The following is a 22,409-nucleotide window of genomic DNA, read 5'->3' on the forward strand; positions in this document are numbered from 1 at the left end:
ATGCACACACACTGCACAAAGTAGGAGATAAGTGCAGTGACCAACCCCTGACGAGAAAAAAAATGGAATAATAATGTAACGGCTGAAGAGAAAGGCAGAGAGAGACTAAAAACAATGTTAATAAGGCTATTCTTTGTTGTGAGTTGCTCTATTTTTCTCTTTCTTTGTTTTCTTTCATATTAAAAAAGATACAGTACTATGCAGGTGTGCTTATAACGATTTTATAGCCTATTTAAAGTGGCGGCTGAGAGTTGAGAGGTATTTCCTTCTTCCTGCGTGTAACAGAAAATAATTGGTCACATTCAAAAGATGTATAGCGCTGTCTACATGAAGCAAAAATGTCCGTTTCTGTAGGTTTTTGTGTTATACAGTACAGTGCTGTGCGGTAGCTGGAGATCCGACGATTTCTCGCGGGATTTCGTGATGACGTTTACGGAAGTTTTCAAATATCCACAGTGTCAACGTGCCGTGAGAAAAGCCGTTTGGATAAGTTTTTACTAATTGCTATATTTTGACCTCGTCGGGATTAACTACAATGAATTCTGTTTTAATTAACGCAATCTTGTCTACTTCTCCTAACTACGAGCTTCTGTTTGACTCCCTGTGCTGGCCAGCTGACGCGTGGCCGGAGATGGAGCGCGTTGAGGCACTGACAGCTTTCATAGAAGGACTCGAGCAAATTGTTGTTCAATCAGAAACGAATTTGTTGACAACCGCAAAAAGACAATGTATCCTAGAAAAAAAAACTTCTATCATTTGGACGCATTGCTTGCCTCTTCTCTCCAGGATATCAGCAGAAACTGATGATGTGCGATATAGGGAGAGTACAGCAGCTGTCTGCAGACTTGTGGCCATCTGTGTCCGTTTATGTGACCCGGCTGTGGCGGGCAGAGCCGCTCTGACCGTCCTGCCTTCGCTCCAGCTGTCAAATGAGGACCAACCCAACGTGGAGAGACTCGGTGTGGAGGTGGCTAGTGAAGTCCTGGCTGCCCTCCTACCTTGCTTATCTGGAGACGAGCAGCTCATGTCGAGCATTTTGTCGTGTGTCTTGTCGGGCATTAGAACTATTCCAGACTGGTTGCTCTCCCGGGTCACCGTCCGGCTCATGTTAGCCCTGCTCGGCTGTTGCAATAATGCAGTGCACGGCAGCATCCTCAACAAGACTTTGAACGAGCTGTGCACCTGGCACGCATCGGAGCGCACACCGGCCGTAACTGAGCGAACACTTCTGTGTTTGACCTCCCTGTCAGACCACCTGCTGGCACCTACTGAGCCAGACCCTCGGCCCTGTCTCCGCTTCTGGTGGGTGGTTCAGGACGGACTTATCCACAGAGACAGCGTGTCCCGAAAGAGGGCACTGTACCTGCTCAAAAGGTGCGTGGCATCGTCACAGGAGCAGGGAGTCGACTGTCCTGCACAACAAGGTGAAATGCTCACGGATATGGAAAGCCAAATATCATTTATCCAATATTCCATCAATCTTAAGGCCGAATTGCTGTGTCTTTCTTGTCACGGTTTCGTACCACTGTATGATATTTCTGCGTATCAGTAGTTCAGCTTTTCCATACTAGTATAACAACTACATGCTACTTGAGAGACGCAACTAATTGTGGGCATTTTGTCACATGCCTACAAGTTGGGCCTTGTTATGTTTAGTGCAGCTATGTCGGTTTAAATTCATACTGGTAGGCCAAAAGTGGCACGAGTATAAAGCGGGGGAAAAAATACCAGTATGATACTGTATAGCCATTCCATCAGTGCACTGAATTGTCTTACGAGTGAGGACAGAGATCGTACTAGTACCTGGACCTTAAGTTGGGTATTAGGGATCTTGAATAAATGATCATGTGCTTTTCCATGGGCGTGGCTCAAGAGTGATTGCTCCATTTTTATTGTTGTGAAGGTGGCATTTTTGTCGGTCTCTCCTTAGATTGTTGCGATATACCGAAGAGTTCTGTGCTTATGTTTATGAACCACTTTCTTTCGATCTTGTTATTGAAGGAAATGATGAGGAAATCTTGTTCAAATGGACCGCCGAAAGCAGCAAGATGCTCAGACAGTTCTGGGAGGATTATGTTCTGGTGATGGAGACGTTGGAGGAAAATCAGGTCAAAAAGCAATTTTGATGATGACGGGCCATGGCCACTCCAATAGTGCTGCTAAGATTATGGTGGTGTTTCTTCTTTATATGCAGGTCCATGTTGTCCGCCCGGTTCTGAACAGAATAGACTCTCTTATCCAAACTACAGCAAATGAAGGTATTGATGTTTGCTCTATAAGATGATTGTATACTTCCAATAAATAAAACTATGGTTCCACATCTTAATTGTGCACTTGATTTGTAGGTCAGGATCTCTTCCATCCATCATGGTTGCTTTGTGTGTACCAGCGGATGTTTCACAGTGAGAATAAAACCTTAATGCGAGCGGGAGTGTGTCACCTGCTTGAACTTAAAATCCTCCAACAGCCAGCCTTTGCTTCAGCTTTTTCTCAGGTGAACGTCCACGCAGACTTTACTTCGCTTGACGTACTACTGCCTCATTGTTAAACTGGTCTCATCTGCTCTCTAGTTTGTTGTTGGGCCCTTTATGGAGGTTCTGTCAGAAACATCGCTCTTCTGCAAGTGAGATTCTAAACTCATCAAGAAATATGTTTAAATCACATTACATTTGTTTATAATGATAAGTCTGATGACATTAATTGTTGTATTTTTCTCCAGGGCAGGTGGCCAGCATGTTGGGGACTGCCCTGAGCTGGCAAGTAAACTCCAAATCTTCCTGAAGAACTTCTTCAGCAGCCTGCCAACAGAGGACAGAGGTACCAACGCGTACCGGTAATCTTTTTCTCAGCTCACAAAAGCTTAAAATTGTGTCTGCTTTTTAGGCCGCGTCCTGCTGCAGATGATCCAGCAGCTTGGATCCAAGCATTGGTGTGCAGTGCCCCTCCTTTTTATATCTCAGGCCCTGTCCACACTTGCTTCAAGTCCACTATTGGCGATTGAGGGGCTCACTGCTCTCAGGTCTGCTTCATGTTATGAAGGAAAATGCTACTTTTAAAGTTGAAGTGCACATTAATTACATGCTTGGTCTGCCACACACAGGGAGGTGCTGCGCTGCACCATGATCACACATCAAGTCCTCCTGAGAGGCGCAGCTCAGTGCTTCTTATTGAAGAGCGCCCTCTGTCTCATAGATGTGGTAAGCAAAGTATCTGTACAAATTCTAGTGCATATTAGTGATGGGAATTCCGGCTCTTTTTAGAGAGCCAGTTCTTTTGGCTCAAATAACCAACCATGCATGTTTTTGGAATTTGGGAGGAATCCGGAGTACCAAGAGAAAACCATGCAGACTCCACAAAGGCACAACTGGAGATTTGATGTAGAATTGTAAAATTCTAAATGCATGCTCCCTCTTAGGATCAGTGCTTCTTATTGAAGAGCGCCCTCTGTCTCATAGATGTGGTAACGTTCGCGAACGACACATCACTAGTGCATATTGCATTCAGGCTTTCCGATGAGCAAGCCTATTCCAGCTGGAGTCACAAAAATAACCAACCATGCATGTTTTTGGAATTTGGGAGGAATCCGGAGTACCAAGAGAAAACCATGCAGACGCCACAAAGGCACAACTGGAGATTTGATGTAGAATTGTAAAATTCTAAATGCATGTTTTATTCTCCTCCCTGTTGAAAGTTATACATTTCATCGATTTTATTTATTTATTTTTTGCCTCTTAACCCACCAGTAATGGCTACTTGCACTCCAGATGTATATTTTATTCTCATTTCTGAGCTTTCATATCATAGATGTAGCCCTGCTGTATTAACATACTTTCAGAGCACAGTGACCCTCGACGACATCTTTACCTTCCTGGGCAATTTCCGGGCAGACGAGTCACTTTGTCGTGGCACAGCCCTTTGGAATGAGGTATGCTGTATTGTTTTTATTAAACTACTGGTAGTCAAATTGAGCTGCACAGCATAATTTATTTAGCAAACCTGCTGCCCCTCATTTGTGTTTTTTGGAGGTGTGTGTCTGGCTCTCAAGCAATGACGGCAATTTTAAGATGAAACCAAGTGGTCAAGAGGGTGCCTCTTCAAGCAAGAAAACCATAAAAGCACATGTTCAAGGCAAAATACACGAATTTCTAAGTGTTCCAGTATGCACTGGTGAGCTTGGAAGGAGACACATTTTTCAGAGTCTTTGCTTTTTTTGTTGATGGTTTTAATTAGTCTGCTTTGCAGGTCAGACACAGAGCTTACCTGACCCCAAAGAAGCAGATAAGTTGGCCATGTCCATTCTGCTGTTAAGTGACATTGAGAGGAGTCAAGCTGGATCGAAGATTGGTGACGAGCTCCAGTTCTTACTATCTCCACTGGTGGACACTCTGAGCCGGGTCGGTTCCAATCTCTACATGCCCCTGAAGAAGAGTGACAAGAGCTTTCAGCTTGTCCTCCGACTGCTACAGCTCAGAGAAACATCAAAAGCCGGTGGTTTGTATAATCATGATGATTCATACAGATGTTTAGTCCACAGCTGTAATGAGAAAGGTAGATAAATATAAGAGTGCTCACCTGTCCTCAAAACGGGACAAAAATATTGATACAAATAAAAGCCTTTCACTGAGTTCATATTTTTTTTTCCAGTGGATGAAGTGACAGCTGCTTTGGAGCGGCTTATTTTTCAGTGCGGAGATTCAATGCAGGAGTTTATCATGAGGCGTCTGTGTGGGGAAATGATGGAGGTAAACAACAGTCCACACAACATCAGGACCCTTGTGGATTTGATCGATTATGATGTTTGTTTTGTTTTGTGCAGTTGTGTGACGTTCAGCGGGCCGAGCTGTATTTGAGTGTCTTCAAGCAGCTGTCCATGCACCGTTCTACAATTCAACAAGCTTGCTTTCCGAAACTCATCAAATATAGTCTCAGCATCCTGCAAGAACCGCCCCAGCAGGTTGGAAGCAAAATATTATTGCTAGCGTTCAAATTATTCAGATATTCATCATTTTTCTTTCGGTAGTTTCCCTCAGTGGCGAGCCAGGTGGCCAAAGCAGTTGCTATGGCATCGCTTGCCATGGTATGTCACCTAATGGAGCAGCAGACAATTGGCCCAGATACTTTTTCTCTTTTAAAACAACTGAATGAGCACTTCTACAAGCCAATGCCGTCTCTCTGGCAAAGTCATTCACCTCTGGGACGCTTCAATGAGAGGCTCCTAAAACCTCACACAGCATGCAGCTTGAGGTCAGTGATTAAGAGAGTCTGAAAACACTGTTGAACACACTTGCCTGTCATGTTAAAGTGCCACAGCCATTCTTTCTCAGCAATGAAGGTGGGCAAGGCCCTCTCCTGCAGGACTGGGGTCGCACAGCTGCCCACTTCATGCGGGACCAGTGGATTTGCCTGAATTTTCTCATCAAAACACTCATGCTTCGGGATTCCGAGGTCCCCAGAAACACAGAGACTGCTGTCGCCGCTCTGAGCTGCTGCGTGGATGCTCTCGCCCTGCTGCCCAGTGACCTGGTACTGCCTGTTCTCACTTTCATGGAGACGGTGTTGCCACAAGTGAGTCTCTGTGTGTTTTGAGTTTCGACAGGAAGATGGTATCTGGTGTAAAAGTGTGACGTTGTGATCTCAGTTAGTGCAGGAAAATGAGGCCCTCTGTGTGGAAGCTGTGAGTCGGACCTGGGAGCTGGTACATGGGCTCAGCAATAACGCCCATGATTTCTGGCCTGCCCTCAAAGGCTTCATCTCAGTCGCTTTCCATCAAACGCTGCTGCTCCTCACAGATAGTCAGGCCCCCGTGCTGACAGCAACCGTGAAACAGGTAATCAGCACAAATACAGCATTTCCAATATTCGTAAAGTAATATTGATGTTTTTGTGCAGATTGCTACTGAGATCATCGAGCTGTCTGAGTCCAAGAATGGCGTATTTAGTGTTCTGCTGCAACACTGTTGTCAGACATGGTTGCCTGATAGTGAACAAAGCAGTAACCAGGCCGACGGAATTTTCTCCAGTGTTTTTAGTCATATCAACATCATGGCTGAAGGCTGCGTTTATGGGCCTGTGTTCAGGAGAGATCAACGGTACTGTTGACATTCTACCAGTGCTTTGTTGCTTCTTTCTTGAAGTGCTTCAGTTACTGTTTTTCTTCCGTAGGCTTGTTCAAGATGTCCAGGCATACGTAGAGCAACTTGGTGCGGTGTGTGCCACCAACACTGTCGTCGCCAGGTGAGCTGCTGCCTTTTTGTGATTATGAAGATTTTTCAGTAAATTTATTATTAGTCACCTTGAGTTGTCGAACTTTTTCAATAGCCGTCTGCGTCAAAAAGGATTTGTAAAGTAGGTATGATGGAGTTCAATGTGAAGAAGTTGGGGGCATATACAGTATATCAACAATAGTACAGTGAGGTTCCATGACTATTCTTTTATTTAACAAATTGTGTGTTTTCAGCATCTGGACAGAATGTCCCAAAGCTGCTTTCACATATTGATATGCACATTTATTTTTAAACATCTGTCAGTTCTTGTTGTTAGTTTATTTTTTTTATTACCGTTGACTTGTATTGTATATTTAATTATATTTATGTGCTAAAGCTGCTGTAGACTGTAAATTTCCCCAGTGTGGGACAAATAAAGGATATCTTAATCTTAATGTGTGCCGTGAATTTTCAGTATTCTATTGTATCGGATATTATTGTATTGTCACAATAATCGTGCTTTGATTTGTTTATGTTGCCTCTAGATGTTGTCTCTTTCCATGTCACAGTTGAACAATAGCTTTTTGTCTTTCAGTGACAACAGAGATGAGCAGTTACCTCGCATGTGCACCTTAGCTTTCCTCAGCCGTCTGGATGCTTCAAACAGTCTGCACCAACGACTGGTGGAGCAGCTGGTTGTCATTCTCTTAGAAAAGGTAAGATACAGTAATTATCTTTGCAAAACTGAATTACCATACTTCCAAATTCATTCATAATGCCGAGATCTATTTTGTTATAAATACAGTGTCGTGAAGATGTGTAATATATTGTGGTTCATCTCGCAACTGTTATCGTTGCCCAGCGAATGACAATTTCAATTTGCAACCAGCTGAAACACACAAAACAAAACACTTTGTCATAATTTCTTTCCAGGACAAGAACATGTCAAAATCATCGCGCATCTCTAGTAACTCTCTACAACACCGGGTGAAAAACAGAGTATGGCAAACACTGCTAATGATGCTGCCCAAATTCAAAGAGGTATGTCACTCACACCTTATTCATTGCACTTGCTATCAGGAAAAGAATAACATCGTGCCTGTTTTGTAAATGCACACAGGAGTTTGTGGCCTCTATACTGAGCAGTATCTTTGAGGCTGGCTTCTGCAGTAACCAGGCTTCAGTCAAGTATCTAATTGAGTGGACAGTGATTCTGATCCTTATCCGTTATCCACAACAAATAGACAATTTTTGGGCCTGCTTCAACATGGTAAGCTTGCACATTTTTGTTCGACTTAACTCTTTGATATTTTTCAAAAAATTCCCACTTTCCACATTAAGTGGTGAGCGCATGAATGGTTGATTCTATGATTTTTAAAAATCCCATTTAATAATTGAAACGAGATAGGAAAAAACACAACTCCCCCATTCTCTTGTCTTTTATAATAAACTTGCTCTATGGTAATCAAAAAGAACGCAAAATGCTGACCGTCTTCTATTTTCCTGGTTTACTAGTTGCTCTTTATTGTTGAAGTAAGTGTGGTGTCAATACAGCCAAATTGTACGGTTTCAAGTAAAATAGCATTCATTTTTGTGCTTTTGGTGCAGCATCATGAAGGAACCAAGACTGGCATCTGCACCCTCCTGGCAGTCCTCGTGCATTTCGGCGTCATCATTCCCACCCTGAACAATCCAGTGAGGCATCTTCACAATGTTACTTTGGATGTTAAACCACGTCTCAGCCCTTATAGTATTTACAGTATTTCCTTTGTCATTAAGGATATGCATTTGGCAAAAGCACTGGACATCACCCTTCAGTGGTGTTTCCACCACAACTTTAGCGTGCGTCTCTATGCCCTGCTGGCTTTGAAGCGGATATGGAGCTTGGTTGAGGTCCAAGGAGAGAAGACAGTTCATGATTTGAAGGGGCTGTCCACTGCAGTTAAGGCCTGTCTGCACCAGACTGAGGCCTTGAAGAACACTGGGTGGGAATCTGACACGACAGTCGCTGCAAAAGCATCAATGTAGTGCGCTAAAACGATTTCTGCTAAATTTTAGGAATGCAAACAAGAACTGGACCAGGATTCAAGAGCACTTTTTCTTTGGTGCCTTTCATCCAATCAGGGATTACAGCATTGAGGTAAATGTGTACAGTTCGTGAAAATGTGTGTCACTCTGCACGTAAATAACTGCTTATTGTTTGTTTTTTCCTAGACGATATTCTACACTTTTCCAAGTCTTTCAGGTTTAGCTGATGATGAGTGGATTGCCCCTTGGAAGCTGGAGAAGCTGTCCTGCTTTTTTCAGATGCCTCCTTTGAGGAATTCCAGTCCTGACCTGAGCCAGCTCCAGCCCGGAGACTGGATCCAGCAGGATAAAAGTACAGTCACACATGCTCCAAGGCCACCTGAATCTCATCGGATGCTTTTTCGGGGGAATGGTCACGATTTTGTCTCTCGTAGGTGAGGAGGACAAGGAGGAGCGCTGGGCAGAGGTGCAGAAGAAAATAACCCCCTGGTGTTTGGACATCCAGGGGCAGGACCCGGACCTTCAGCTGGTTCTGCAGCAAAGAGCGGCTCGCCTTGGCAAACAACATGGTGCCCTGCTGGTGGTCGCCTCACTCATTGACAAACCCACTAACCTTGGAGGTCATCACACTGTTTAGCAAAGACAACGCAACACTGTTTATAGTCTACAGCTCTGAGAGTAACATCACCAACATGTATTTGCTTGTGCGCTTGTAGGTTTGTGCCGGACTTGTGAGATCTTTGGTGCCAGTGCGTTGGTCCTGGACAACCTCCGTCACATCAACGACAAACACTTTCAATCCCTCAGTGTCTCATCTGAACTTTGGCTTCCTCTCCTAGAGGTAACGAGCATGACCTTTGACCCCACTTCATTGGCAGTGGTGTTTTGCATTGTACTGAAAGTGTTTTTTTAATATTTCGGTGTCGCCTTTAACTGCAATAAAATGATGGATTAGAATTAGCTCTTAGTATGACGCAGCACAGTTCTCCTTGTACAACACTTTACCCAAGTGTAACCACAATAATGAGCATGATTTAATGATTCAAAATTAAATGGAATGCTGGAATGTTTGAGTAATCTCTTTTGTCGACTCTTATTACGTTGTTCAATGATACCTTATGCCGCTGAACCTAGTCCACTTTAGATTCAAATGATCCTAGTCATGATTAAAAATGAGCAGCAACGTACCTCTTCATCAGTCACATTTCGAAGATGATGGTAGCACAGGGAGAAAAGTTTCTTTTTTCGGTTTGTCATTTGGTTTTGTTTTGTTTTTTTGTGCTCCTCTATAAACTGTATGTATTTGCTCATTAGGTAAAGCCATTGGAGCTGGCAGACTTCCTGCAGATGAAAAAGAGTGAGGGCTACTGCATTGTTGGTGCGGAGCAGACCTCCAACAGTCAGAGCCTTCAGGACTACCGGTTTCCCGAGAAGACTCTGCTACTTCTTGGGTATGATTTACGACAACTCTGTCTAAAGTCCAATTTCAGATTGGCAGAATACACAAGTGTTTTCATTTCAGTAGTTGTACTTCACATTCACACCGCTGCACAATTAAGAGACTTTAATTAACCCACCCTTTTTTTGGAATGGAGGTGAAAAACTGGAGTAGCAAAGATGAGGCTAAAAACTGTAAACTATGCCGTTTTAAATCATGCAGACACGCTCAAGCTATTTTAGTGCCTCAATGGTTTGCTTTACAAATCAAAACGGGTGGCAAATGGTAAGTAAGAGAGGAAATTTGGGCCAGGACCATTTTGTGTAACAAAACTATGGACATTTGTCATATTTACAAGGCTTTACTGTTAAAATTGAACTGAACCACCACCTTGTGAAATAGTGTTTTTCTGTCAGTTGCATCCTCTTCACATTCACCTCTGAGTTTTACGCAGATAAATGTCTGAGCCGGCGAGATTATTAAATTTGAACTCACCGGTTCAGCCTTTTTCCCAGCGGGGCCCTTCACTCTTGGTGCTTCTGTCAGAACATGTTGCTCTGTAATTGGCCCTCCCTCAGGATAGCACAGCAGAAAATGTTGACAGCAGCAGGGACCTTCATCCACTGTGATGTTGTTTGGGGCATGAGGTAACAGAAAGATACATGTTGTCGTATCGTTCAAGTACCAGTATTTGGAGCGTCACGCCAATTGACATAATTTCAATCATGTACGTATTTGGGACATTACAATTCCTACTTTTGCTGGAATAAGGCAGTGCAATATATCTTTCGATGTTTTGTTTTGTTGCGATCCTCTTTTAATAGGAGCAATCTTTCCACCCAATTGCCCTCCGGATAAGTAGAGACCATTACATTGTCAGTTCCTGCTGTGTTGTGCCCTCTGTAGACTCATTGAAAGCTTCCCTCATTACGCCTTTACATTCACTGCAGGTTCCGTACACCTGTACAATCCAGTGAGCCTCCTCTGTACAATACCACAGCATATTGCTCAGCTGTGTTGTGTAATATCACTAAAACACTTCATTACATAAGAGTGCTTGATGCTTTGGTGGTCGCATCCTCACACATCGCATCACTGTCTCTTGCCAAGAGTAATCAACTACTGATTGACAGCACGTCAGGAAATGAATTAACTTGGCTATTCATGGTTCATTAATCACAGTGGATGGGGCAGTACTGTATGGCATCATCATATAAAATGAAAACCACAATTATGAAGCTTTATTGAAAGTGATGCCACATTGCTGTGCTTATGTAGTTATTAATAAATGAAATACAATACAAATTTTATGACTGTACCCCCTTTCCACGGTAAACTTGAAAAAAACAAATGCAGGAGTATTTAGATTTTTGTATAGCTCAATTTCTTTTAAAGGCATCATATTTCCATTAACTTTAGCATCGGTATTCATCTTGTAAATGTATCCTAAATATGTATGGTCAAAGATTGCCATGAACTGATGAATATCATGGGCAGGATTGAAAAAAAAAAACCCAAACAAACTGGCCCACACTTAAAGATTGTTTCTGTCATCACAGCAATGAACGAGAAGGCATTCCTGCCAACTTGCTCCAGCTGCTCGACGTGTGCGTTGAGATCCCTCAGCAAGGGGTCATCCGCTCGCTCAACGTGCATGTGAGCGCTGCCCTGCTGATCTGGGAGTACACTCGCCAACGCCTCGTCAGCACCTCCAGTCAAGACAAGTCAAAACACGGCTGAAGAACCAAACCACACGACATCTGGTCCTAAGGTGTTTGCGTCTTAACAGTCACCAAATGTAGTGGTTCACTTTTAACTGCAAGCCACAGTACAAACACATCAGCCTGTTCATCATGTAAATTTGTCCGTGGTCTTTGTACGCGTACATTTCCGGTGCCTTAATGGGTCATGAAATGGAGATCAACACTGCTTATTCCATCCAAGTATTCCACTGAGCATCGTGTTGGAATAGTAAAACCATTTTCTGTGCCTGCAGAGAAGCAGCAGCAATTCAATTTTTTACTGTGTTATCCACTGAGGCAATTACTTTTTGACTCACAGGGACTTTAAAAAAACACTGCATAAAATATGCTGCACTCAAAAAGCATTCGTCGTTGACTTGATATTTTTATGTAAAACGGTGCCACTGGGTGTTTTTTTTTTTCCTGGTCCCCTTCACTTTCTGTGTTTCTCATCAGGGTCGCAGATGAGTTGGAGCCGATCCCAGCTGACTCAGTGCGAGAGACGGCACAGGGCACATAGACAAACAACTATTTACATTCACATTCACTTGTGTATAGTTTAGAGTTTGGGGATTTTCCAGTCTTAACACAAAAATATCTGCGATTGGCTGGCAAGCGGTTCAGGGTGTCCCCCGCCTACTGACCGAAGACAGCAGGAATAGAATCCAGCACATCCCGCGACCCTTGTGAAAATGAAGCGTATCAGAAATTGGATGGATGGATGGAACACAAAAATATTACTTTTTAAACTTGACTAACAAAATACAATTGTGTGGTGAGAGAAAAATATAAATCACAAACTCAGTACTTCATTTTTAGTTAGATGTGTTTAATACATTTGTTTAAGTGATTAGCCCATCTGTCTTAAATTTTTCAGGCTTGGGGTTTGAATCTGGGCTCCAGCCATCCTTTGTGAAGTTTTTTTTTTGTCATCCTTGTGCTTGTGTCCGTTTGGTCCGGGTCTTCTGGCTCCCCTGCCCCAGTTCTAAACACATCCTGGTTAGGTTGATTGATGACTCGAAATTGAATTTAGGTGTGAATGTGAGTGTGAATGCTTGTTTGTATGTGTACCTTGTGATTGACTGCCCACCAGTCCTGCATCTTGCCCAAGTCAGTTGTAGGTTTCAGCCCACACATAAGCAGTATAGAAATGAATAGATCAATGTACAGGTAGATTGAGTTGTTTGTGAGAGCTAGACAGTTTTACAGTAATGCAGTTTTGTGGAGCTTGCAGTCAGCAAGAAATGTCTGTGCTTGTCAATTGAAAAGTTTTCAGTGTTTTAAACTGTATATAGATTTTAAGTAGGAATGTTTGTGTAAATAAAAGTTTGCCTGAATCTCGTGTGTACTCGCTGGGTTTAACGGGCAAAGATGTGTTTGAAGTGGAAGCAGGCCGTCCTAATTCTCCAGAGGCTCTGTCAGTGGGAGGAAGAAGGCGTCACGTAGTTACCTGACGTTTCGGAGTATTTCCAAACCAGATGCAGTTCAGCGTTCTGTTTGTCAACAGTTTTTTTCATTCAGAGCACCGGGCAACGTGTATTTCATTAAGACAGGGGAATGGACGTCCTGGAAGGCAGCTGGTCAGTTCCGGGCTGTTTGCGAGCGGCGGCCGTCAACTCAAGCCTGAAGAATGATTCCGAGAACGCCGCGTCGACACGGATGGAGTCGCTGTTGTTCGTGCTGGTGGTATTGATGTGTCTGGGCTCGGTGACAGGTAGCGCACTTTCTGATGGTATTCAGTCTTTACTTTCACGTGTAACAACTGGAATGTAAATATAAGCAAAAGTATAATCTTGTATTGTCTTGAGAAAGTCAAAGACATCTCCCCAATCAAACTTTAAACAGCTAATCCGATTATTCAAAACCCTGCCTTTACAAAGATAACAGTTTTTTTTTAATGGCACAGTCCAATATTTCTTTTCTCAATTATGCTATGGTGTCACCAACTGAAGCTGTTTTCTGGTCATTCAACTCTCCTCGTTAGGGTAACGGAGAATAAGAGACCCTTCTCAACACCACACGACAAACTTCAACCACAATACCCTTAAAACTCTGCAATACTGTCTGTCAAAGCTAAGCATTTACATTTGTAAGGCCAAATGTTTTTAACAATCCATGTACTGGAACTCATCAATCTATATTGATATATTTCCAAATGAGAAATTTGCATTTTGAGGTGCGATTTTGCAAATGAGTAAAAATTTAAAAAGAAAAAAATCGCAACCTAACAAATGGGACAATGTCACCCTTAAAATGTTGGTATTGACAGTGATAACGTGCTTGTCTAACCACTCATTTTTCGTGAAGGTAACCTTCTTGTCATTATCCTCGTGGCAACCACCAAGACTCTCCACCAGGTGACATCAGTGTTGATCATGAACTTGGCCATCAGTGATCTCCTGGTGGGCCTCGGCGTCATGCCCTTTGTTGCTTTGTCCATCGTGAAGCCTGGATGGGGCGAATGTTTTGTAAGACGTTTCTTGGTCTCGGAGTCTTCTTATGATTTCATTCATTCATTTTTTTCTCCTTTGACAGAACCTGTGTCTATTTGTGGCCTACACCTCCTCTGTCTACTGCACAGTTTCTGTTCTAACACTGGCTGCCATCGCTTTAGACCGCTACCACTCCATCATGGACTGCCTGCGCTACAGCTCCCGCTGCACCCTGTGGAGGATGTGCTCGGTGGTCGTGTGGATCTGGCTGCAGGCCATGGCAACCAGTTGCCCCCCACTGCTGGGTTGGAGCTCTGTGGCCTATGTGACTCCTGCGTACAGTTGTGTAGTGGACTGGACCAGCAGTCCCAGCTACACGGCCACCATGACCAGCCTCTCCTACGTCATGCCTGCCATCGTTATCCTTGTCTGCTATGTGAACATCGTCAAAGTAGCCCGTAACCATGCCAAGAGGATTCACAGCTTAGAGGACTCGGTTCAACGCAGTAGGGATCCAAACACGATGTTCCCTCCTTCTTTGCACAGCCCCTCCACAATGGTCTACAATCGAAGTAGACAGTGTGTGTCTGCTCACCCAACTCCCTCCAGGGAGTTATCCTCCATGTTGTCATCCCCCCAGACCCTTCTGGAGTCACAGCAGCACCATCAGCGAGTTGCTCGCCTCTTTCTGGTCATCTTAGCCTTCTTCCTGTGCTGGACCCCCTACATTGGTGTTGCTCTCTTTCAGGCCACAGAAGCAGCAATCTCTGGTGAAACCTCCCTAGTGCCTCCCTCTGCTCTGACTGTCTCCTACTTTCTAGTGCTGTTAAACTCCGACTTCAACCCTCTGCTCTATGCACTGCTCAGCAAACGTTTCCAGGCAGCTCTGCGGGGGCTAAGGCAGAAGCTGAGAGCTGGAGTGGGGAGCGTTGTCAGCTGGGGGGGTGAGGTGGACCCCTGCAGCCTCACCACCCCACTTCCCGGGCCGAACTCCAGCTCAAACACCTCCCAGTATTGCTCTCCAGTTTTCACCATCAGTACTGACTACAAGCATCATTCCAGTGAAAATGTATACGAAACGTGTCTTCATGAAAAAGTCACCACCCCATTCTGCTCCACTGGGCAAGACCCCTGTAGTGGCAGGAGGATGAATTGCCTGCAGGTCCCCTGTAGGACGCAAGAGGGCGGCACACTACCATTTTCTACTGTGACTGTGGCGCCAACGGCCACTTATGTCTGTGGTCAGATTACCGTGAAAGTAGAGCATGCCCCATCAGAAATCCTATTTCTCACATGAACAAAATGGGCAACATTTTTGGGACACATTCTGTGGTCAATTAGTTCATCTATCAGGGTTTAAATGAGACAAATTAGTCCCTGCTGAATGTAAGCATGACATTTTGGACAATTACCGGGTCCAACTTTTTAAGAGGGTTTTGGGAAGGCCTCTTCCTGAGCCAGTATCAATGTGCTACTCTCAAGTCCAATATTTATGACCTCCAGATGAAAGGACAAAAATGACCATGGACTTCATCCTAAATCTTTCAGTAAGTCTTTCCAGAACAATGAGAAAGCTGTAATAGGTTCTGTCATCCATTTTTAGCTCCTGCAGGTGTAAAAGCCCATATAGTGCAACTAACATTCAGGTCTGATGCTCTCTACAACATCAAACAAAGGTTATACTTTATGCTAGTTTTGATCGAAACAGTACATTTCAGCCACAAAACATCTCACTGAAAAGCTCAATCTGCCTTTGTAAAAACCTTTCCAATAGTGTCACGTTGGCAAGAAGAAACCAAACTTGGACAATTGATGTATTGAAAAGTAATCTTTTATGAAGTATATGTGAATATACTTGAAGACCCTGCCCCTTCCCACCACCACCAGATCAAATAAACCCATCATTTAATAATCACACTTTCCATACTCCTTCCTCAAATGTGATAATTATACAGTATGTTGCATCTCAGTGTATAAAATCGTCATTCCTTACAAAGGTTTACATTTATGTCTAGCAATAATTCCAGAGGAATACAATATACTTGTTTATTGTCATTGGGAATGACAATGGGAAACAGTGCTCATGTATACTGCAGTGAAAACAAAAAGAAGGCAGGGAAGTGGTCTTGATAACTGTGACGTCATCATCAGCCTGCCCTGTCTCAACAGCAGCCAGATGTAAGAAAATATGAAAGGTATGTTATGAGGTGTCAAACAAAAAAAAATGCAGATGATTGCTTGTCTGCAGAAGTCTGTAAGTAGCAGATTGCAGCACGTAGTGATGTTCATACATTCACAACAAGGCAGTTTCCAGCTCTTCATTCAAGGCTCAGCTTCATCTGCGCTGGTAACTTGCCTCAAGTATCATAAATACAGTAAAGAACAACAAAAAGATAGCTCGTGCCTCCAAGCTACAACCACCAGCCACAGCATGAGGTACACACCATCGAATTAGATCCAATGCAAAACGCGTCTTCAATTACAGTTAAGTCCTCGAATTTTCGCTTCCCCTCGATTAGATGTTAGTGTTTTAATATTTTTTTTGTGAATAACTACATTTTTATATATATATATATATCTATATATATATATAGATACATACATACATACATACACACACGCATGCACACACACGCGCACACAAGTATTAAAAATTATAAAGAAAAGAGACCTCGCCTAAATCACCTATCGCCAAAAAGATGCTTGGTATACTCCCAGACATTACCCAAGGGAATGCAGCAATTCTGCCTTTCAAAGATGATAGTCATACTCCTTAAAAATGATGAAGATGTAGTTTTACACCACTGCAAATTCCAACCACGATACCAAACATTTTTTGATAACTCTTTGGTCATATCATACTTTCATTAACATAACCCCTAGATTGGATCTTATTAGATTGTGTACCTAATGAAGTGTCCAGTAAGTGAAAAAGTAGAAAACTTTTCAACTGCATACAAAAATGAGATAGTGGAGATAGTAGTTGAAACCTGCTCCTCATAACTTAATTGTGAGTGTACATAAATGAGAGAAATCCAAAGGGTATTGGGGGGGGCTCAATGTAGTTCCGTTCACAGTGACTCTAATTGCTTTCAACCAAAGGTCACAATACTTAAACGACTAAAACCTTAAGCAAGTTGGCTGAATTGAAAGCGATTTCTCTTCATGACAATCCAGGCTAATCATGCATTGCACATTTTACTTTTCAGAGCCCTCGACTAGACTGCCAGCCAGAGCGGCAGGTGTTGCCCCTTCCACTTTGACAGTAGTTCCAGCCTAGCCCCGGGAGGGCACATGAATGCAGGGGGCCAATCAGAGTGCTCCAAAAAAAAAAAAGGCTTCGGACGGCACGAGGTGCAGTAACGGCATTTTGAGCTCACGCTGAGCCTTGCATGTCCACACGGGCCTGTTCACACCACAGGAGCACATCGTGTCGCAAGGTGTGAACTTCGAGCTGTTATGTACAGTGCAAGGAGGAAGGAATCTGTCATGACACCTGAGCGATGCCACTCGCTGCCTCCCATTATTTTGCAGGCATTCAGCATTTGTAGGCATTCTTTGGATTGTTGAGCATGTGTTTTGTCCTCAGGCCAGCCAAGTCCACATGGTACTGAATTTCTTCTCCAATAAAATTGACAAGTCTTCCCAGGCGAAGCAGGTGGTGAGCATTGGAAAAATTGATGACAGGTACAGCTGTAACTTTGTAATACCTGATTATATTTAAGTAAGGAGGGTACATCTGATTTGTGTCCATGCATCAACTCAATGATGGTAGTCAATGGCAATCTCTCTTACTGGTCCAAATTTTACAGATGAAAGTTCACATCAAAGGACGCTGCAGCAATGGAGGCCATTAAAACGTCCCACTCATTGTGACTCAGACTACATGGTACCAGTCAGCGTGAAAATGTGGACATGGAGGTCCTGGTTCGGCCTCTCCAGTTGAGCCCTGTGGAGGTCCCCGCTTGGGCTCCGCCCTCTGCCGGCTCGTCACGTTTACGTAGTTTGGTGCTGAGGCGGATAATGCACTGGTCCCAGTCCTCTGGAAGGAGCAGCATGAGAAAGCCCAGACAGATGATGGAGACAGCGATGAGGCGCACGGTGTTGAAATTAATCTCACATGAGTAGAAGTCCACCACTGGTAAGGTGAGGAGGGGGGGGGAAAAAGTCATTTGGAAACGTTCCTATAATTTAATGATGGTAAAGTGCTGTCAAAACGTATTCGAATGTAACTGTGTAGAGCTACTTCAAACACTTTGGACGGGAAATTATTCAACTCCAAAGAATAATAAAAATGAATTAAGAAAGAATCTAAAAGGAAGATCCAATGAGAATGTCAGTTTCAATATTATACCACTAAGGACCTTTCTGCATTTTCACTCTAAACTATTAAGCGATGACATCTTTGACTTATACTAAGTCACTCACTGGCATTGACAGGAACACTTAAGACGATGCCCAGGGAGATTGAAGTTGGATATGTTATGGCAATGCCAAAGTTGACCAGGATGTTGAAAGCTGTGTGAAAAAGCAGAATGAGAGCAGTCGTATTTACGGTCAAGCGCGATACCAGATGACAAGATCATAGTGATTTTATTTACCAAAAAGTAGGGCTGCAACCCCACACAGGTAACCCCAGGGAATGTCACCAGGAGATTCGATGTACTCCACTCGGGTCAAATATAGGACGACGGGCACAATGCTGATAAAAACAAAGTTGGCACCTCCCACAATGGTCAGAAAAAGTGCAGCCTCCCCGAATTTGGCACTGCCTAGGACCATCTTGAAGAGAACCTGGCAGGAAGGAAAGGAGTTACTCATGAATGCACACAATGTGACCTCCTGTGGTGCAGCATAGAGGATGACCTTCAGTAAATACAAATTGTTATGTAGACAAGCACTGGAAAAGGAATAAACAGGCAGCCAACATTTAGAGATAAATGAATATATATGACATGTTAAATTTCCAATACCAAGGAATTCTTTTTTTGTTTGTTTGTTTATTTCTTTTTATTGCAAATCACTACCTTTAAAAATGTTTTAATATTCATTCTAATAGAATTTCTCGAGTGCAAGATTTATTCTATTCAATTATTCTATTCTATGTTGGTCCAAAAATGTGTCCCTTCCCCCCAAATGTCACACTAGTATTTACTTTTTGTGTGTAAAATATCCCTTTACAGTATAAGGCATGCTTGAAGTTATTTAGGTTTTCTGGGGAACAGATATAATTTATCTTTATTGGGCTAAAACCTTTGAAAAAAATATATACATGATATATTTGGCCGAAATGTAGCTTCAACATTATATAAAACATCAATTTGCTGCATTTCCGTCCAAATATTTTTTTTTCACTTTTTTGTGCTTATAAGGCAGCTTTTAACACACCCAATGATGAAATTGTACTTCATTTTAGCAGTTTATTTTACCCTATTTAGCTTCAGTTCATGATGTGAATTTTCTACAACGCTGCAAACTTCTATCACAATAATCAACATATTGTTTCGTATTACTTATTATGACTATTTCATATTATTATTAGGAGCCTCATTTTTGTCAAAACAAAAAAAAAGACAATAGCTGACACATTTCTTACATTGGAACTCATTGAATTCTCCAGGTGTACCTAATGAAATGCCCATTCAGTGTATTGCAATCCTACCTTGTATAGTGCAGACATGGACGCTGAAGTAACAACTAGAGTGATGCCAATAACGGAGTGACTGTGAAAGCCATCGGCGTAGGTCATCATGACGATGCCTGCAATGGCCAAGATGGCCGCCACTATCTGTAGACAGAGGAAGACTATTAACAACAGGGTGTTCACAGCACGGTGACTTTTTGAGAGCCGCTGCAGATGGCCTCCTCTTTGTTGTGCTCTAATTGATGCATGAGCTTCATTTCAAAGTCAGCAGATGAAGCTCCTGCGGTCTTCGTTGTTGTTGATTGTCTGGCATTGATTTCCACTGCAAGCCATCACGCCAAAAGCAGCAAGCACACCATCCTCAAAAAAAAAAAAAAAAACCCTCAACGTAGCATACCATAAATTCAAGATCGTATGTTTGCACAGGCCTCACTGTTATAAAGATAGCAAGCAGGCATGGGTCCAGTTTAGTGGCTTACTTGTGCATTAAGGAGGTGTCAGGAAGTTAAATGTGCGATGTGTTTGTACTGACGCCAAAGCCCTCCTAACATCCCTCCGAGGCATGACACCTTTGACAAAATGGTTCTCTCAACACCGCAGGCCACCTGTCAGTCAAGATGGAGGGTTGTTGCTAACTCAAGGTCAACAACCTCAAACTTCAATACAGTACTCTATTTTGTTTTGTCGACATGTCAGCAGAGCATTCTGCGGGAATCAAAGTGCGATAGAGTCACGACACCATCTAAGCCTGCCAGCGCAGGTCAACTAATTCATATTTATTTAAATTAACTGTATATATGGCCCACATTATGGAACTTTTGAGAGTCTTTAGAATTTTTAACAGATTCACTTTCACCAAAACTACAGTACCTCAAACCCACAATGTGTGAAGAACTTGGGTGTCATTTTTTACTCTGAGCTTAGTTTTATTCCTTAAATTAATAGAACCAAGACTGTGTTTTTATCATCTCAAGAATATAGCCAGAGTTCGCCCATTCGTCTCTCAGGCCAACACAAAAGTGCTAATGTATGTTTTTACTGGTTTTCCTAAAAAGAGTATTTCAAGGTTACAAGTGTTCCAGAACTCAGCCACACGAGTCCTGACAGGGATCAGAGGGCGGGAACACATCACACCAGCTTTAAAATCGCTGCATTGGCTCCCCGTGTGTTTCAGAATTGATTTTAAGATGCTTGTATTAGTTTTGCAATGTATTAACAGTCTTGGGCCATCATATTTATGCAACCTAATTTTATTATATCAACCATCGCGGTCTTTTAATTATTCCTACGATCAGAACCAAAACGCATAGTGAGGCTGCATTCAGCCATTTTGGTCCCCATGGAATCGTCTACCGGAGGACATCAGTTCCGCAGTGACTGTTGATCTTTTTAAAAAGAGACTTAAGGCACATCTTTTTCGCTTGGCTTGAGAATTACTTATGTACTTGTTTTAATTCAAGAATTTTATTTATTTATTCATTTATTTTATAGCGCCAGTGTTTCCTCATGGGGGGCCTCCACCCTGGGAGATGTGGTGGCTGTCTTTCTTGTCAGTGTGGATTAGCTCCCCTTGGGTGCTATTTTCTTCAGATGGTTTCTGTGTGCCTTGCCAAGTCTTTTTTTAATACACCGGTAGTTCATCAGGGTATGTGTGCATGTTTTGCATGTGTGTGTGTGCAAACATATGCACACTTATGGGGACATCATTTGCATCATTGCTTTTTAGGTTGATTTTTTTTTTATGTTGCAATGTTGAAGTTTTAATTGCACAGCACTTTGAGTTTCATTTCTAGGTATGAAAAGTGATATATACATCTTTGATTGATTGATTAAATATCAATTTGTTTAGTTCTTTTAGTTTATGTTCAAGGAAATGAAATTAATTGCACCGTATACTGTGTAGCTTTTGGAATAGGGTATGGGGCATACTGTACATATTGCAATATATTTTCACATTAATACTGAGAGCAATACATAAGAACAACTGAACTTGGTCTTAACTGTTTGCATTGAATCATTCATGTGCAATTTAATGACAGATTCCACATCATACAACACAATGCAGAATTTTCATCAATTGATGTCTCTTTTAGACTGCTGAAGAGAATTGCAGCTTCATTTCATTTATCCATCTATCCAGCCATCCATTTTCTAATCTGCTTATCCCTTACGAGGGTCGCATGTGTGCTGGAGCCTATCCCAGCTGTCTTCGGCCAGTAGGCGGGGGACACCCTGAATTGGTTGCCAGCCTACTGCAGGGTGCACATAGACAAACCATTCGCGCTCACACTCACACCTACGAACAATTTAGGGTGTTCCATAAACCTGCCAGGCAAGTTTTTGGTATGTGGGAGGAAACCGGAGTACCCGGAGAAAACCCACGCAGGCAAGGGGAGAATATGCAAATTCCACACAGGAAGGCCAGAGCCGGAATTGAACCCTGCACCTCTGCACTGTGAGGCGGACACGGTAACCAGTCGACCACCGGGCCGCCCCTCATTTCCTTTATTGCAACTAAATTAGAACGTTACAAAATAAACATGCCAGTAATGAAGACAACTTTCCTCATTTCTTGAAAAAAAAAACAACATTAATTGTATATAGCAACAATGCGTGTTGAATTTACCATCTACCATTGTGTCAATGTGATAGACTCCCAGAGATTGCAATTCACAGTACAGCACAAGTGTGCCAATACGATGGACCCATCTGCCTTTGCACACAACATCGCAGAGGGATGATGTAGCATCTCTCTGCTCGTGCACGTCTCTGCTTGTGCACGCTCATGACAAACTGGTCCAGCGTCCCCTGCATTGCTGCAGACAGCCAAACTCTGCAATGTGCACCCTCAAAGACAGACAGAAAGACGTATAGAGAAGGTGCTGGTGGGAGTAGGAGAGAGGTAGGATTATATCTGGCTTTC

At 42.9% G+C, this 22,409-nt stretch overlaps 3 protein-coding genes and 1 long non-coding RNA gene across 6 annotated transcripts in view; 2 read left to right on the top strand and 2 right to left on the bottom strand.

The window, feature by feature from the left end:
* Nucleotides 1-412: 412 nt before the first annotated feature.
* On the top strand, nucleotides 413-12,747 carry tarbp1 (TAR (HIV-1) RNA binding protein 1). Of its 2 annotated transcripts, XM_019870537.1 has the most exons (30): nucleotides 413-967; nucleotides 1,251-1,374; nucleotides 2,002-2,108; nucleotides 2,195-2,258; nucleotides 2,346-2,494; nucleotides 2,571-2,623; nucleotides 2,720-2,817; nucleotides 2,884-3,019; nucleotides 3,101-3,197; nucleotides 3,836-3,925; nucleotides 4,026-4,167; nucleotides 4,243-4,483; nucleotides 4,643-4,742; nucleotides 4,817-4,954; nucleotides 5,021-5,244; nucleotides 5,325-5,565; nucleotides 5,639-5,827; nucleotides 5,889-6,088; nucleotides 6,162-6,233; nucleotides 6,798-6,918; nucleotides 7,136-7,243; nucleotides 7,323-7,472; nucleotides 7,811-7,897; nucleotides 7,982-8,187; nucleotides 8,261-8,342; nucleotides 8,417-8,582; nucleotides 8,665-8,850; nucleotides 8,947-9,071; nucleotides 9,545-9,681; nucleotides 11,228-12,747. In XM_019870537.1, exons 1-30 carry the CDS (start codon nucleotides 536-538, stop codon nucleotides 11,406-11,408), a joined length of 4,446 nt encoding a protein of 1,481 aa, XP_019726096.1. In that variant the 5' UTR covers nucleotides 413-535; the 3' UTR covers nucleotides 11,409-12,747. The 2 variants fall into 2 exon arrangements, with proteins under 2 accessions (XP_019726096.1, XP_019726095.1); XM_019870536.1 differs by having other exon boundaries at nucleotides 413-1,424.
* A 95-nt stretch (nucleotides 12,748-12,842) lies between these two features.
* LOC109516207 (alpha-1A adrenergic receptor) lies at nucleotides 12,843-15,757 on the top strand. The gene is made up of 3 exons (XM_019870545.1): nucleotides 12,843-13,124; nucleotides 13,718-13,878; nucleotides 13,946-15,757. Exons 1-3 carry the CDS (start codon nucleotides 12,968-12,970, stop codon nucleotides 15,137-15,139), a joined length of 1,512 nt encoding a protein of 503 aa, XP_019726104.1. The 5' UTR covers nucleotides 12,843-12,967; the 3' UTR covers nucleotides 15,140-15,757.
* Nucleotides 15,758-15,874: 117 nt separating this feature from the next.
* LOC109516208 (uncharacterized) lies at nucleotides 15,875-16,553 on the bottom strand. The gene is made up of 2 exons (XR_002168316.1): nucleotides 16,459-16,553; nucleotides 15,875-16,420 (listed from the first exon to the last, which is right to left on the bottom strand). It is a non-coding gene; the product is annotated as an uncharacterized LOC109516208 (long non-coding RNA).
* Nucleotides 16,554-17,538: 985 nt separating this feature from the next.
* The window catches only part of slc35f3b (solute carrier family 35 member F3b), a 41,976-nt gene continuing 37,105 nt past the window's right edge, over nucleotides 17,539-22,409 (bottom strand). For both annotated transcript variants that reach the window (XM_019870543.1, XM_019870544.1), the window contains 4 exons: nucleotides 19,505-19,630; nucleotides 18,444-18,636; nucleotides 18,271-18,360; nucleotides 17,539-17,980 (listed from right to left, as the gene is read on the bottom strand). In XM_019870543.1, coding sequence (XP_019726102.1) covers nucleotides 17,739-17,980; nucleotides 18,271-18,360; nucleotides 18,444-18,636; nucleotides 19,505-19,630 — 651 coding nt within the window. In that variant the 3' untranslated portion in view covers nucleotides 17,539-17,738. The remainder of the gene's footprint in view (nucleotides 17,981-18,270; nucleotides 18,361-18,443; nucleotides 18,637-19,504; nucleotides 19,631-22,409) is intronic.

Source organism: Hippocampus comes, unplaced genomic scaffold (genome assembly GCF_001891065.2).
Source record: "Hippocampus comes isolate QL1 unplaced genomic scaffold, H_comes_QL1_v1.1 scaffold76, whole genome shotgun sequence".
NCBI lineage: Eukaryota > Metazoa > Chordata > Actinopteri > Syngnathiformes > Syngnathidae > Hippocampus > Hippocampus comes.

Coding starts and splice junctions, on each gene's coding strand:
- tarbp1 (XM_019870536.1), top strand. CDS start 536: ATGAATTCTGTTTTAATTAACGCAATCTTGTCTACTTCTCCTAACTAC. Junction 8,583..8,664: donor CTGGATCCAGCAGGATAAAA/GTACAGTCACAC, acceptor TGTCTCTCGTAG/GTGAGGAGGACAAGGAGGAG. Junction 9,072..9,544: donor TTTGGCTTCCTCTCCTAGAG/GTAACGAGCATG, acceptor TTTGCTCATTAG/GTAAAGCCATTGGAGCTGGC.
- LOC109516207 (XM_019870545.1), top strand. CDS start 12,968: ATGGACGTCCTGGAAGGCAGCTGGTCAGTTCCGGGCTGTTTGCGAGCG. Junction 13,125..13,717: donor GTGTCTGGGCTCGGTGACAG/GTAGCGCACTTT, acceptor TTTTTCGTGAAG/GTAACCTTCTTGTCATTATC. Junction 13,879..13,945: donor CTGGATGGGGCGAATGTTTT/GTAAGACGTTTC, acceptor CTCCTTTGACAG/AACCTGTGTCTATTTGTGGC.